General features: G+C 49.6%; 2 protein-coding genes across 9 annotated transcripts in view; one reads left to right on the top strand and one right to left on the bottom strand.

The window, feature by feature from the left end:
- Nucleotides 1-12,583, top strand: part of MYH11 (myosin heavy chain 11) — a 156,061-nt gene extending 143,478 nt beyond the window's left edge. For 2 of the 4 annotated variants that reach the window (XM_030925654.1, XM_030925653.1), the window contains 4 exons: nucleotides 409-517; nucleotides 601-773; nucleotides 6,875-6,913; nucleotides 11,636-12,583. In XM_030925654.1, the coding sequence (XP_030781514.1) occupies nucleotides 409-517; nucleotides 601-773; nucleotides 6,875-6,905 (313 nt within the window). In that variant the 3' untranslated portion in view covers nucleotides 6,906-6,913; nucleotides 11,636-12,583. The remainder of the gene's footprint in view (nucleotides 1-408; nucleotides 518-600; nucleotides 774-6,874; nucleotides 6,914-11,635) is intronic. The other 2 variants (XM_030925652.1, XM_030925651.1) reach the window with 1 other exon arrangement.
- Nucleotides 1-16,309, bottom strand: part of NDE1 (nudE neurodevelopment protein 1) — an 83,769-nt gene that overhangs the window by 18,954 nt on the left and 48,506 nt on the right. For 2 of the 5 annotated variants that reach the window (XR_004055522.1, XM_030925655.1), the window contains exon 8: nucleotides 15,838-15,963. The exons of 2 other annotated variants lie outside the window; for them this stretch is intronic. Coding sequence is in view for 1 of the 3 variants with exons in the window: in XM_030925655.1 (XP_030781515.1) it covers nucleotides 15,870-15,963 (94 nt within the window). In the remaining 2 variants the exon portion in view is untranslated. Of the gene's footprint in view, nucleotides 1-15,167; nucleotides 15,964-16,309 lie in introns of those variants that run through there. One more of the 5 variants, XM_030925657.1, reaches the window with a different exon arrangement.

The following is a 16,309-nucleotide window of genomic DNA, read 5'->3' as shown; positions in this document are numbered from 1 at the left end:
CACCACTGCACTCCAGGCTGGGTGACAGCAAGACCTTGTCTCCCCACAAAAAAATAGAAACCCCATGCCCTTTAGCCACTCCTTTCAGTCCCTGGCAACCAACATCTACCTTCTGTCTCTATGGATTTATCTATTCTGGACATTTGTTATCAATGGAATCACAAACTACGTGGTCTGCTATGTGTCTTCTTTAACTTGGCAAGGATTCCAGGCTCATGCATGCTGTGGCGTGCGTTCATACTTTATTCTTTTTCAGGGCTGAATACTATTCTACTATCTGATGGATCCTTGAGAGGAGTCCAGATATGGGGCTCAGGAGAGCACTCAAGATGCCACCTCCAGGTGACACACCAGCTGCAAGGGGTGCCACCCTCCTCTGAAACCACCTGTTTTCCTTGCTGTTTGCAGAGAGAAACAGGCGGCCGCCAAGTCGCTGAAGCAGAAAGACAAGAAGCTGAAGGAAGTCTTGCTGCAGGTGGAGGACGAGCGCAAGATGGCCGAGCAGTACAAGGAGCAGGTAGCCCCCGCAGCCCAGCCTCCCTCGAGCCCCCAGCCCCCCAGCCGGCCTCCCCTACCCACCCCTCCAACTCTCCTCGACAGGCAGAGAAAGGCAATGCCAGGGTCAAGCAGCTCAAGAGGCAGCTGGAGGAGGCCGAGGAGGAGTCCCAGCGCATCAACGCCAACCGCAGGAAGCTGCAGCGGGAGCTGGATGAGGCCACGGAGAGCAACGAAGCCATGGGCCGCGAGGTGAACGCGCTCAAGAGCAAGCTCAGGTGAGGAGCCCGTGGCCCAGGAAGACCCTGTCTCTCAGGCCAGAGAGAAGTGCTGGGGGCTCAGGCTCCCTTCGGCCTGCAAACGCCCCCTGTGCCCACAGCCACCACTCCCTGCTGTGGTTTATTCCTGCTCCTCCTCAATCACTAAGCTTAGTGTGGGCCAGGCACTGAGGCAGGCCCAGATCAGACCAGGGCCCTGCCTGGTAACAGCTTACCTTCTAGTTTCTTTAACGATTGACCATCTCCCATCCCGTCCTCCAGGTGAGGAGGAGGAAGGGGCTATCCCCACTGTCTCCTCCAGCCTCTCTTTCATTGCATCACTGAGTCTTCATGGCATCCACTGAAGCTGCAACACCACCCCCTGGCACTTCACCTCCTTCCTGACATGCTCTGCTCCTCCTTTCTCCCCCTCGGCACTGCTGCCATCTGGGCTGCATTATTCTTGGGTATGGGGGCTGTCCAGCATTCCCGTCAGTGGGAAAAAGATCCCTGAAAAGTAGCAGGTGCTTACATTCCTGGCCTCTACCCACCGGCTGCAGTAGCCCCCCACTCCACCACCCTGCAATGTGACAACCAAAAATGTCTCTAGGTGTTGCCAGAAGTCCTCTAGAGATGGGAGGGTACAGCTGCCCCCTCACCCCGCTGAGAATTCCTTCTGTCACTGGAGTGGGGGCTGTTTTCTCTCCCACGCCTCTGGTACCTTGGGGTGTGTCCCTACTGTTTCCAAGGGCTGCTTCCACCACCCTGTCCATCCATCTGTCCATCCATCCCAATTGGCTCCCTGGAGGTTTTAGCTCTGGGCTTCCTGTATCCCACGCCACTCCTCACAGTTGTCCATGATTTCAACATCCATGTGGGCAATGCAGCCTCTCGGATCCTTGACTTTCCGGGTGATCCTGCTGCTTCTACCAGCCTAACCAGTGCTCCTAGGAGCCCTCACGATTTGACCCTCAGGAATCTCATTGTCTGCCTGGCGCCACCTTTCTTTGGCTCTGTCCCCAACGGGGTCTTCACTCCCTCAATGCCATCAGCCTCTGACCCAGTTCCAAACCAACCGTCTAGTAACCCCCGTCGCGGAACCTCAACAGCCGGTTCCCCCTCTTGCATTGCTGCAATCACTTGGTGAAAGCACAACCCAAATGAAACTCAAGACTTGGCCGGGCACAGGGCTCACACCTTTAACCCAGCACTTTGGGAGTCCAAGGCAGGTGGATGGCTTTCAGCTCAGGAGTTCAAGAGCAGCAAGACCCCATCTCCACAAAAAGCAAACAAACAAAAATCAGCCAGGCGTGATGGCGCACACCTAAAATCCCAGCTACTCAGGAGGCAGACGTGTGAGGATCAGTGGAGCCCCAGAGGTCAAGGCTGCAGTGAGCCATGATCTAGCCACTGCACTTACCCTGGATGAGAGAGTGAGACCCTGTCTCAAAAAACCCAAAACCCATTCTCCACCTTTTCCCACAGAGCAGGCCTTGCTCAGGGGTCTCCCACACACCTCCCTTACCTTCTCCCTCTGCTCTCTTCACTTTTTCTTTAAACTTATTATCGCTCCTCCCCATTGTCACTCTCAGCTGGGGACCTTACTTCCTACTCAAATCAAAAGCAGAAATGATCATGAAACGTGCACAAGCTCCCACTGCCTCATCACCCTACCTCCCTGCACTTCTGTACACTTCTACTTTTTTTCCATTTCTGTGCTGAACTCTCTGGCACCAACCAAGGCCAACACCTCCATTGGACCCAGCCCTCTTGTTCACTCAAGCACATGGCTCCAAAAATCCTTACTTTGCAAGGTTTTCTCTTTCATTTGCTCCATCAGCAAATGGAATAACCTCTTAGCCCCACATCTACCTTGCTACCCTTACTACAAAACTGTATGTGAATGCCGAAACCCCGTCTCTACCAAAAAATATAAAAATTAGGTGTGGCGGCGCATGCCTGTAATCCCAGCTACTCAGGAGACTGAGGCACAAGAATGGCTTAAAACCAGGAGACAGAGGTTGCAGTCCAGCCTGGGTGACAGAATGAGACTCGGTCTCAAAAAAAAAAAAAAAAAAAAAAAAGACTGAAGAGCTGCTGGTTCCCCTTGCCCCCACCCATCACTCTCCCAGAAGCCTCCCGTGGGCGACACCAATGGCCAGATGTCCTCTGACAGGGCAGCAGCATGTGACGCAGCCCATCATGCTTCTGGCCTGATTCACTTGCTTCCCTGGACTTCCCAGACACCATTCTTGCCTGCTTGTCCCCCCGATCTGTGGGGTTGTCCCTCTTCCTCTCTTCTGCTGATCCCTCATCTCAAAACCTGCTTACCACCGGAGCGCCCTAGGGTATCAACTTAGTTCTCTTTTGAGATGCAGTCTTGCGCTGTTGCCCAGGCTGGAGTGCAGTAGCACTATCTCAGCTCACTGCAACCTACACCTCCTGGTTCAAGCTATTTTCGGCTAATTTTTGTATTTTTAGTAGAGATGGGTTTCACCATGTTGCTCAGGCTGGTCTTGAACTCCTGACCTCGTGATCCACCTGCCTCGGCCTCCCAAAGTGCTGGGATTACAGGCGTGAGCCACCGCACCCGGCCTTAGTTCTCTTTTCATCTCTGTCCCCTGTTCTAGGTGAGAGGCTCAACTAGTCTTCGCGCTTTAGAATTCCATCTGTATCTAATGACTCCTGAGTTCATCTTTCAGAAGCCCTAGCTTCTTCCTAGAACCTCAGACTGGCCTCCCATTCCCACATGGATGACTATAGGCAGCGCACACCAAACATGCTGTATCCCAAGCCCTGACTGAATGAACCTCTTCACCCCCAAACTGGCCCCTCTCTCCAGCCAAGCAGCTAAAATGAAGGTGCCAACAATTCAGATTACAAACCTCATGATCCTTCTTAACATTTTTGTCTCCTTTATGCCCTACGTCCCATCTGTGGGAGAATCTGGTCAACGTGCCCTAAACAATCCTGCCCAGGCTGGGTACAGTGGCTCACCCCTGTAATCCCAGCACTTTGGGAGGCCAACGCAGGTAGATCACCGGATGTCAGGAGTTCAAGGCCAGCCTGACCAACATGGTGAAACGCCGTCTCCACTAAAAATACAAAAATCAGCCAGGTGTGGTGGGGCGCGCCTGTAATCCCAGCTACTCGGGAGGCTGAGGCAGGAGGATCGCTTGAAGCTGGGAGGCAGAGGTTACAGTGAGCCGAGATTGTGTCACTGCACTTCAGCCTGGGTGACAGAGCAAAATTCGATCTCAAAAACAAAAAAAAACTCCAACGTCTAGGACAGCACCAGGCAAAGTGAACCTTTATCCCTCGGGTCCTAGATATTTCCCCCGCTTCATTCTCATGCCACCACAGCCATGTGCTAAACCTCTTACCACCTTTAATACCGATGACTTGATCTTTTCTTTTTAATTAAGTTTTAATCATACATGCATGTAATTGCAAATAAAACATACCACCCCTATATATTTAAACCAGCATCACCTCTATCAACCGGTCACAATGAAATTAATACAATGAAAAGAGTATCAAGTTCAGTATCTAGCTACTGTGACCACAACTTCATCACCAAGACCTGAAGGCTACTTCTCCATTATAAAGGGAGTGACAACAGCCATTAGCCCCAAATAGACTCTCTCTGACATAATAATTAGACCTGTTTTAAAAAAGTTGGAAAGGAAATGGCTTTCTCAGGGTGCAGTTCAGTTACCGGATAGCATGCCTGGAAGCCATCTGAAATCACCTCTAGAGTTTGGGGACCACTGCACGAGACAGGGGAAAATCCAAACCCTCTGAAAAGGGGAAGAGAGCAGCTGAAGCAGAGCACCAAGCCTTCAAGGAAGAGCCCCACTCGCTGCAGGGCGTGGGCTTGTTGGCCCCCCATGGACAGGAGAGAAACCAGGCCTAAGCTCCCACAGTACAGCTGGGGCCTGGAAGCATCTCCCATGGTTGAGGGAGAGCTGTTGTCACTGTAAAGACTCCTAGGAGCCAGGTGCAGGTGGCTCTCGCCTGTAATCCCAGCACTTTGGGTGGCTGAGGTGCGTGGGTCACCTGAGGTCAGGAGTTTGAGACCAGCCTGGCCAACAAGGTGAAACCCCATCTCTACTAAAAGCACAAAAGTTAGCTGGGTGTGGTGGCGGATGACTGTAATCCCAGCTACTAGGGAGGCCGAGGCAGGAGACTCACTTGCAACCCAGGAGGTGGAGGCTGCAGTGGGCCAAGATTACGCCACTACACTCCAGCCTTCAGAGCAAGACTCTGCCCCCCCCCCCCCAAAAAAAAAACCCTTGGACGTGCTCTGCTGGCAACCAGTCCCCTTGCCCCTCCTGAGTGGCTGGGCTGAGGGATGGGGACACAGCCACTCTGACTCTCTACCCCACTGCTGTCTCTGGTTCCCTTTCTTAGGCCCAGTGATTTTAATTTTAATTTTTATTATTTATTTTTAGACAGAGTCTAGCTCTGTCGCCAGGCTGGAGTACAATGGCGTGATCCCAGCTCACTGCAACCTCCGCCTCACAGGTTCAAGCACTTCTCCTGCCTCAGCCTCTCAAGTAGCTGGGATTCAGGAGCGCACCACCATGTCTGGCTAATTTTTGTATGTTTAGTAGAGACAGGGTTTTACCATGTTGTCCAGGCTGGTCTCAACCTCCTGGCCTCACATGATCTGCCTGCCTTGGCCTCCCAAAGTGCTGGGGTTACAGGCATGAGCCACTGCGCCTGGCCGGCCCAGTGATTCTTGAGCACACACTGGATATCCCCTGTGGACTCTGTCCCAGACACTTGAGCCTTTTTGGGCAGCCAAGGGCAGAGTGGGACAAAAAGACGGTTTTTGCCAGTTCCGACATGAACACACACGTAATGCAGGTCGAAGGTCTGTCCTGCCGCCTTTTTTAGGTGCACAAAAACATAAAACTGGGCACTAGGGCCCTAAGGGAGGTTGGTAAGCATACCTGGCTCCTCAGCCAAGAAGGAATTGCAGTGCAAATTTCACCAAGTTTTATCAGCCAGACACATCTCAACGCAAGCCTTACTCTAAAGCCAGACCCACTTACCTACCACTTGGTACACTGCCGGTTACCTCCGACAAGAGCTGCACAAGGCCTCCACCTCTCCCCTCTTGCTAGAGGCCCCAAAGCGAATGAAGAGCAACTAATCATAAATCAAGGGAGATGTGGCTGCAGGTGCCTTGCCTGGGGCTTTTGGCTTCTGTTCCGATACTGATTTTTCAAACTAGCTTGCTCAAATGCTTTTACTTCCCTGAACAGGTATGCAATCATGGGATTTATAGGAGGTTCTTAAAAGTAGCTCTAAAGGACATTTTCCCTTCTATTTAAAAAACTAGGCCGGGTGCGGTGGCTCACACCTGTTATCTCGGCGCTCTGGGAGGCCGAGGTGGGTGGATCACCTGAGGTCAGGAGTTTGAGACCAGCCTGGCCAACGTGGTGAAACTCCGTCTCTACTAAAAATACAAAAATTAGCCGGCCATGGTGGTGCATGCCTGTAATCCCAGCTACTTGGAAGGCTGTGGCAGGAGAATCACTTGAACCCAGGAGGCGGAGGTTGCAGTGAGCAGAGATAGATCACGCCACTGCACTCCATCCTGGGTGACAGAGTATCAAAAAACTGCTTATCCTTTCATGTACCAGCCTCACCAAGGGCTCTTGGCATCAGATGATTCACTGCAAGGTTGACTTAAGGATGCCTTTAGTGCCAGGTGTGGTGGTTCATGCCTGTAATCCCAAATCCCAGCACTTTGGGAGGCCAAGGCAGGAGGATCACTTGATGTCAGAAGTTCGAGACCAGCCTGGCCAACATAGTACAACCCCATCTATACTAAAAATACAAAAATTAGCCAAGCATGGTGGGGCATGCCTGTAATCCTAGCTACTCACAAGGCTGAGGTGAGGGGATCGCTTGAATCCGGGACTTAGAGGTTGCAGTGAACCAAGATCACAGCCCTGCACTCCAGCCTGGGTGACAGAGCGAGACTCCGTCTCAAAAAAAAGAGTGCCTTTAATTCTTAAAGCAAATGTCTTTAACAATTAAGAAGATACTTCACTGGGCTCCTTTTCGTTTGTGGATGGTAACCTCCAGGGATTCTCTCTCTGTTTCAGAGGGCCCCCCCCACAGGAAACTTCGCAATGATGCACCAGGTATCATGCCTTCAGCTTCGCAAGCTATGTGTTGTCTCAGTATCCATTTCCTTTCTGCCCAGTGCGCCCCTCTGCCCACCCCGATTTTTAAACCCTTGCACATTTCCACGAGATTCCTGCAAAATCTGAAGGCTTGGATATCTTAGTGCAAAGCTGTCATTCATTGAAACCAAGATCAGGATGACAAATTGACCTCATCTCTTGACCCACTGTCCTTCCTGCCTCTCGGCAGTGCATGTGACATGACACCCAACAGTGTGCCCTTATCACTGCATCTTGACGAGATGTCAGAGGCTGTGTGTGGCTTGGATTTTTCTTCATGCCAAAAGCCACTCTTACACTGTTAGGGCACTCAGCAGTGCTGTCCTCCCTTGTCCAGTGAAGATACTCCACTGAATGAATAGGACAGTTCCACTATCTGGGCACATTCCTAGAGAATGTACTTGGCTTCTAGTTAGCTGGTCTGGGTCACAAGTCAGAAATCACAAAGTTCATGGTAACTGCAGCGCAGCAACCAGTCCTCCCACAATTCAGCTTTCACAGGCTTGTCCGCAAAGGAAATGAGCTCACTGCGATGTCTGACAAATGCCGGGGGCTGCACGTGGCTTGAGTGATGTCTAACTACAAACTGCATTTTCAGCACATGGGGTGGAAGCTGACCACCGCAAAGCCAAGCACAGTCCTGGCAGAGCCTTTTCTGGAGACTTCACGGGCACGTCCATGTTCAGGGAATGGGGAATGGACACCCAAGACTCGAGGATGCACACAGGGCCCTTCTCAAGAAAGCACAAAGAGGTCTCTGCTTCTCTGGGACTTGAAAAACGTTTTGTTTTTTGAGACGGAGTCCCGCTGTCTCCCAGGCTGGAGTGCAATGGCGCAATCTTGGCTCACCGCAACCTCCGCCTCCCAGATTCAAGCGATTCTCCTACCTCAGCCTTCTGAGTAGCTGGGATTACAAGAACCCGCCACCTCGCCCAGCTAATTTTTGTATTTTTATTAGAGATAGGATATCACCAGGTTGGCCGGTTGATCTCCAACTCCTGACTTCAGGTGATCCATGCATCTTGGCCTCCCAAAATGCTGGGATTACAGGCATGATGAACTACTTTTCATAGGTGAAGTTAGGCAATGTGGATCTGACTTCTTTCACCTCATGGAGAGGCCAAACCAACCGTCATTTGTGTGCATCTTCATTTTTGGAGAATCTGTTTTGCTGTCACCACCAAAATACTTAAATTTTAGCATGGGGTGAGGTCTTGTTAAGAGCCAGTTTTGTGGGGGAGCAGATGAGGCTCTGGGACACTTCGAGCAGCTCTCCTGCTGGCTCATTGGGATCACAGGATAAGCCGAATTCCAGGGTTGGCTGAAGTGCAGAACCCACCAGTCAGTGGGAAACCAAGTCCTTGCAAAGCAGCAGGTGCTTACATTCAAGTTGATTCCTGAGGCCTTGGATAAGCTGGGTCCAGGAATAGAATCCAAATGCTAGGCCAGGTGCAGTGTCTCACGCCTATAATCCCAGCACTTTGGGAGACCGAGGCAGATGGACCACTTGAGGTCAGGAATTCAAGACCAGCCTGGCCAACATGGTGAAACCTCGTCTCTCCTAAAAATACAAAAATTAGCCAGGTGAGGTGGCACACATATGTAGTCCCAGTTACTCAGAAGGCTGAGGCAAAAGAATCGCTTGAACCTGGGAGGCAGAGGCTGCAGTGAGCCAAGATTGCACCACTGCACTCTAGCCTGGGTGAGACAGTGAAACTCCATCTCAAAAAAAAAAAAAAAAAAAAAAAATTCTCCAGGATCTGACCCTCTAGAGAGAGAGGGTCCCTTAGTTCCTATAACAGGTATAGTTGGTACCAACCTTGGTCTAGGATTTGAAACCAGTTCCAAGAAAAGCACTTGAGCCAAAACAGAGTGTCTTGCAGGCTGACAGCCAAGCAAGCAGCTTCCAATGACCCAGGGCACAATGTATTTCTTAGGTCAAGGGAGGCAAGGGAGCAAATTTATCCATTAACCTTTTCCAGTTAGCAAATGGACTCTTCCAAGAAACAAAAAGTATGTGCCTGGAGCACTAATGAAAAGGTTAGGGACTACTTCCCAGCTCCAGGTTAGCTCACCTGGGTTTTTTTTTTTTTTTTTTAAAGACAGTCTTGCTGTCGCCCAGGCTGAAGTGCAGTGGCGCAATGTTGGCTCATTGCAGACTTTGCCTACTGGTTCAAGTGATTCTCCTGCCTCAGCCTCCTGTGTAGCTGGGATGACAGGCGCCCACCACCACGCCTGGCTAATTTTGTATTTTTACTAGAAATGGGGTTTCACCACGTCGGCCAGGATGGTCTCCAACAAATGACCTCAAAAGCGATCCACCCCACCTCGGCCTCCCAAAGTGCTGGGATTACAGGCATGAGCTGCTGCACCCAGCCAGCCCATCAGGTTTTGAAGCTGGAGTTAAAACTGTAAGGAAGCGAGCTGTGTGAGGAGCGTACAGGGAACGGCCAAACTGCTGCTGCTGTCTGCTCTGAATTTGGGGATCCTTCTGAGTCAAGTGCTTGGAAGACAGTGCTAAAAGAAAGACTTGAGGGTCATGCCTAGAGAGAGAAGGATGGAGAGTTCTCTAGTAGGGCTGCAAGTCCAGAAGCTTCTCTCATGAAGCTGGACTAGGAGTGTTTACTTTGGAGTGGCTGCAACTTTTAAGTATTTATTCCTGATTCCTGCACTGCCGGAAGCCCCATCCTTTACAGCCAGGTTGGCTTTCCCAGCTGGGGCCTCTCCCATCTTCTGTCAACAAAAGGGTCATATTGGGAGTTCCTCTTCTCAGCAATCATGAATCTCTGGGTCTTGCTTATGCCTCTGATCTTACCTGAGTTGTTCCTTTTTTTGAGACGAAGTCTCGCACTGTTGCCCAGGCTGGAGTGCAGTGGCACCATCTCAGCTCACTGCAAGCTCCACCCCCCAGGTTCATGCCATTCTCCTGCCTCAGCTTCCGAGTAGCTGGGACTATAGGTGCCTGCCACCACACCTGGCTAATTTTTTTGTATTTTAGTAGAGATGGGGTTCCACCATGTTAGCCAGGATGGTCTCGATCTCCTGACCTCGTGATCTGCCCGATTCGGCCTCCCAAAGTGCTGGGATTACAGGCGTGAGCCACCGTGCCCGGCCGAGTTGTTCCTTTTGACTCAAGAATCAGTCACTGAGTTGTGTTCATTCTTGTGGCTTCTTGTCCAGCCTTTGTGTAGGGAGCAAAGTCTGCTTGCTTTTTTGATGTCCTAAAATAAGACCTGTCTTCCAATTCAGGTCAAGCAGGGCCACATGGCCAGAACTCAACATGATTATTTGTTGCAATCGCTGACGAGAGTTAAGTGTTTCTTCCTAACAGTGCAGGTCAGCAGCAAGGCGGGGTCTGATTTTTCCTCCTTCTGCCCACTCCCTTCCTCCTACCCAAAGTCTCCCCTCACATGACCAGCCCTTCTTGTGAAGTCCAAGTGATAAACTTAGAGAACCAGGGCAGAGAGATGGGAGTAAGGAGAGAAAGAGGGGTGTCCTACCGGCTGGAGCTAAAATCCACCTCGGAGGCCAGGTGCACTGGCACACACCTCTAATCCCACCACTGTGAGAGGCTGAGACAGGTGGATTGTTTGAGGCCAGGAGTTCAAGACCAGTCCGCGTCACATGGCAAAATCCCCCCTCTACTGAAAATACAAAAATTAGCCAGGCGTGGTGGTGTGTGTGCGCGTGCCTGTATGCCCAGCTACTCAGGAGGCTGAGGTTTAAGGATTGCGGGAACCCAGGAGGCGGAGGTTGCAGTGAGCCAAGATCATGCCACTGCACTCCAGCCCGCGTGACCGAGACTCGTCTTAAAACTTTTTTAAATCCACTTTGGAGGCCAGGTGTGGTGGCCCACACCTGTAATGCCAGCACTTTGGGAGGCCAAGTTAGGAGCACTGCTTGAGCTCAGGAGTTCAAGACCAGCCTGGGCAACAATATCAAGACCTCATCTCAATAAAATAATCCACCTTGGATTAACACGTATCATCTCCTTTTCTAATAATCATTGGGCACCTGTTTTATGCCATGTGTGGTGTGTTCCATGGTCAGCAAAACAGATGCAGCAGTCCCTGCAGTGGGGAAGACTCAGTCCAGGAAGCTCCATACTAGCAAGAGGTGCTGTCCCGCCTTTTAACCAGGGAGCCCCTCTGTGTCCCTCACCTCCCCCTCTCTCAAGGCTGCCCTTGTCCATTTCACCTTCCAATTCAAACCTTGAAAATCCACCTCTAAGGCGAATAGGGGTGAGGACATACAGAAGAAAAACAGTATGTTCTCTCCATCTCTGCCCCATGGGCTATGAATAAAGTCAGAAGACAAAATCCCCTACTTGGTTTTTGGGGTTTTTTTTCCTATTCTAAATCCAAGACCAGAATCCTGGGGGTTCTCAAATGACCAAGCCTGACATTTTTAAAAGCAGATAGTCTTGCTTTGAAAAACCTTTTCCACTCCCCACAACCAATTTCAGCTGATTAAATTCAATCAATCATGCCTTAAGACTGGCCAGGATTTGTTGACTACAACTTGAATATCTGCATCTTATTTGTGCCGTGTTTTCTGTCATAAAAAAATAGATGTATATTGCAATAGGACTACAGCTACAAGTTTAAAATAGATTTATAAAAAATCTATCCCAACCATGAAGGATTCTTTGCTAAAGAAATGTTTTCTTACAACCCACAGGCGAGGAAACGAGACCTCTTTCGTTCCTTCTAGAAGATCTGGAGGACGTAGAGTTATTGAAAATGCAGACGGTTCTGAGGAGGAAATGGACACTCGAGATGCAGACTTCAATGGAACCAAGGCCAGTGAATAAGCAACTTTCTGGAGTTTTGCACCACGGCAAGAAAAACCAAAAACCAAAGAACCCGAAACAAAGCAAAAGCCAGCAGACTGTACTTAGCATTGTCTAAATCCATTCTCAAATTCCAAACATCACCGACACCTTTCACACAAGAAATATAAAAACCACCACCCTCCAGTCTGGGCAACGTAGTGAAACCTTGTCTATCCAAAAATTTAAAAATAAGCTGGGCGTAGTGGTACACGCCTGTGGTCCCAGCTACTACAGAGGCTGAGCCAGGAGGATCGCTGAGCCCAGGAGTTCAAAAATGCAGTGAGCTATAATTGCATCACTGTACTCCAGCCTGGGCAACAGAGATCCTGTCTCAACAACCACCACCCCGCCCACTACCCCTGTATTCAAGGTATAAATTGAAGTTTGTATGATGTAAGAGACGAGAAAAACCCAACAGGAAACAGACACATCCTCCAGTTCTATGGATTGTGCAGACATTGAGTTTTTAGAAAAACATATCCATGGTAACTGGTCCCTGGCAATTTTGTTTACATGAAATGGGGAGAAAGTCACCGAAATGGGTGTCGCCGCCCCCCGCCCCCTTCATTCCCTAACCTGCGAACCTTTCCAACTTCTCACATCAGGCCTTTGAGACTTCTTTCCTTCTCTCCTGGTTTCCACACCTCAGACACGCACAGTTCACCAAGTGCCTTCTGTAGCCACATGAATTGAAAAGGAGACGCTGCTCCCACGGAGGGGAGCAGGAATGCTGCACTGTTTACACCCTGACTGTGCTTAGAAACACCTTCACTAATAAACGGTTATAAATCACAGTGTCATTGGCTTTTCTGTTGAGCTGTCTTCTAGAGAGGAAAAGAAGTTGGAGAAAGCTGGGTTTTGCTTCATTGTCCCAAAGACACTCTGATGTCAGGGTTATTTCATGAATGGAGAAACTGAGGCCTAGAGAGGTGTAATCAATTGCCTATGACCCTACAGCCAGCAAAAGAGCAGAGCAGAGACACAAAGTGAGACTGTCTCTAAGGGGGTTATTGGGCCATTCGGCGGGTAGGGCGGGAGAAGAGAAATAAGGGGATGTGTGGTCCAAGGGCCACTGCCCCCTGCCCTTGAACATGTCTGGGAAGAACATCTTCACTTATCAAAACCAGTATCATATGAAAAACACAGGATTTCCTTGATTTTTTAAGTTAAAACACAAGGTCTTCCCAATGAGTCAGCACTTTCTAGAAAAGGTCAGATGGTGGCTGGGTACAGTGGCTCACACCTGTAATCCCAGCACTTTGGGAGGCCGAGATGGGAAGATCACTTGAGGCCAGGAGTTGGAAACCAGCCTGGCTAAGAGAGACGCCCATCCCTATAAAAAAAAAAAAAAAAGTTTTTGTAAGTAAACCAGGCAGGATAGTGCACACACCTGTACTCCCACCTACTTGGAAGGCTGAGGCAGGAGGATGTGAGCCATGACTTCGAGGCTGCAGTGAGCTATGATCACGCCACTGCACGGCACCCTAGATAACAGTAAGACCCCGTCTCACACACCACCACCACTCAGTCAGATAATATTTTAGCGTTTACAGGCTACATATGGTCTGGCCGAATATTCATCTTTTTTAAAACAACCCTTAAAAACGTAATAAATCATTCTTAGAGTAAGGGCCATAAAAACAAGCTGTAGACCCTATCCTTCTTTCAGCTTGTTTTAGACAGACACGCCTGCAAGGCTCTGTTCAACACAAACGATGCGGTATACCACCAACTCCGTGGGTTCAGACAGATTTGGGAGACAGGAAACATGGAAACGGAGGACTCCACCCTGCGACCAGATGCCAATATGCCTTGAATGACGCACAAACATATCCCATGTACATTTCTAAAAACTCAGCTTGAATAGAAAATTTTAAAAAGATTTTTTCACATTTTATGACTTGACTAAAAAAAGTTTTTCACCACTCTATGAGAAAACATGGAAGTACAAACATACAAAGCCTCTTTGGCCACCAGCCCAAACCAGTTCAACACTCACTTCTCTTGATTTTATTGATCTTTTAAAAAAATAAAAGGACATCTTTTATGGATACAGGTTAGAATGTTTCTAGGGTAAGAAACCCACCATCGCAGCTTAATTCTCTGTGGAATTTCAGCAGCACTTGGAAAGTTCTGCTTTCAACCTGAAATTTTTGCTGTTCTTCCAGAAAATAACTTAGTAACAAAATGAACGCCGTGAAGCTGCAGGCACACTCCAGAAATTAGTGTGTTCTTTAACTTGTGTCCCAAACAGACAGCAGCAGTTCCTAACATGCAGTGATGAGTGGACACACCGTGGTGTGCTGGAAATCTCGTGTTCACGTCTTTGACAAGGAAGCCTCCAACAATGATCTCGTGCTTTATTCTTACTTGAAGATCACCCTAGTTACTTCATTATGACTTTGAATGAAGTCCTGCTTAGTGGATGCATTACCATGGCCACCCCCAAAGACCCCTCAGGGTCCTGAGGCAGAATTCCCCCCGCCCCACCAGGGGACTCAGGAAAATGATTGCAATTTGCCAAAAAGAGGACAGATTTCCTACTGGCGCTGGTTGGTCTGGAAAATTACTCTGAAAACTCAAACACACCTCTAGAAATCTCAATAAGAAGCAGGCTACAGTCTCAGAGGTTTATGCCACCTTTTTTTTTTTTTTTTTTTTTTTTGGAGACGGAGTCTCGCTTTGTTGCCGAGGCTGGAGCACAGTAGCGCCATCTTGGCTCACTGCAACCTCCGCCTCCCAGGTTTAAGCAATTCTCCTGCCTCAGCCTCCTGAGTAGCTGGAATTACTGGTGCCCACCACTGCACCCAGCTAATTTTTTATATTATTAGTAGAGATGGGGTTTCAACCATGTTGGCTAGGCTGGTCTTAAACTCCTGACCTCAGGTGATCCACCCACCTCGGCCTCCCAAAGTGCTAGGATTACAGGCCTAAGCCACCACGCCCGGCCTATTCCACAGTTTTTAAAAAGGCATGTGACCGTTCTGTTCTTGGTTATCAGACATGATTCCAGTACACCTCAAAGCATTGGGAGATTTTGTTCTGGAAGATAATTCCAGCTGGTTGGGGGCTGGGGGAAGAGTCTCTGAGAGAAGCTCCATCCCACATTTAAGGAGACTTGGGACATTAACACCACCTGTCAAGACCAATCAGGGGCCAGGCGCAGTGACTCACACCTGTAATTCCAGCACTCTGGGAGGCTGAGACAGGAGGATCACTTGAGGTTAGGAGTTCAAGACCAGCCTGGCCAACATGGTGAAACCCCGTTTCTCACTAAAAATACAAAAATAGCAGGTATAGTGGCACACTCCTGTAGTCCCAGCTACTCAGGAGGCTGAGATATGAGAATCGCTTGAACCTGGGAGGCAGAGGCTGCAGTGAGCTGAAATCGCACCACTGCACTCCAGCCTGGACAAGACAAGGCAAGAGCATGACTGTCTCAAAAGAAAAAAAAAAAAAAAAAACAATCAGGACTCTGCTTGGGTTAGCTCAACATGATGGGGTATGGGAGCAATGGTTCACGTTTGAAATCCTAGCACTCTGGGAGGCCGAGGTGGGAGGATCACTTGAGGCCAGGAGTTCAAGACCACCCTGGGCAACATGGCAAAACCCTGTCTCTACTAAAAATACAAAAAATTTAGCCAGGCCTGGTGGTGGGTGCCTGTCATCCCAGCTACCTGGAAGACTCAGGCACAAGAACGGTTTGAACCCAGGAGGCGGAGGCTGCAGTGAGCTGAGATCATGCCACTGCACTCCAGCCTGGGCAACAGAGTGAGACTCTATCTCAAAAACAGAAGCAACAGGGTAGCCTCATCACCAACACCTTAGAGCCCTTCCCAGACAGCCCCATTTGTCCCTCTTTGCAATGCACACAGTGGCAGGCAGGGATGAGGAGACATTTCCCAGGGACAAACCCCAGAGCACAGGTGATGGCCTCAGTCATTGGCTTGGGCTGCAAAGCTAACTATGGAGACTGCTCTTATTTCTCAAACTAACTTAAAATAAAACCTAGTGTAAAAGAGACGACAAAAGGAAACGACTCCCGCACCGACAGCAAGCGCTTCAGCTTCCGTGGTTTTCCTAAAGCAACATCTTGACTACCCCCTGGGCTGACGGCAGCGGCGATGAAGACATGTGTGAAGGCGGCTTCCCAAATTCCAGGCGCTTCCCCAACCTTCAGACAGAGCAAACCAAATTAAGCTGACATGACAGCTGTGAGAAACTGGCTAGCACCAGGGCCCACAGAGTTATAGGGGTGAACATCAAGAGTCGGGAGCAGGGTCTCACAGGGCCTCAATTTTCTCTCCTGTGAAATGAAGAGGAGGACACTGGCTACCTGGCTCTCAGACTCCAAGGTCACACAAAACGCCCAGTCTCAGACCCACTAGAAAAATCCATCTCTTACCTATTGTTTATTTTACAGCCTGGGCAACACAGTGAGACCGTGTCTCTACAAAAAATGCAAACAAAAATTAGCTGGGTGTGGTGGGCCTGCATGTGTAGTCCCAGCTACTTGGGAG

This window comes from Rhinopithecus roxellana, chromosome 20, assembly GCF_007565055.1.
Source record: "Rhinopithecus roxellana isolate Shanxi Qingling chromosome 20, ASM756505v1, whole genome shotgun sequence".
NCBI lineage: Eukaryota > Metazoa > Chordata > Mammalia > Primates > Cercopithecidae > Rhinopithecus > Rhinopithecus roxellana.
The sequence above is the reverse complement of the archived record's forward strand: the minus strand, read 5'-3'. Positions and strand labels throughout refer to the sequence as shown.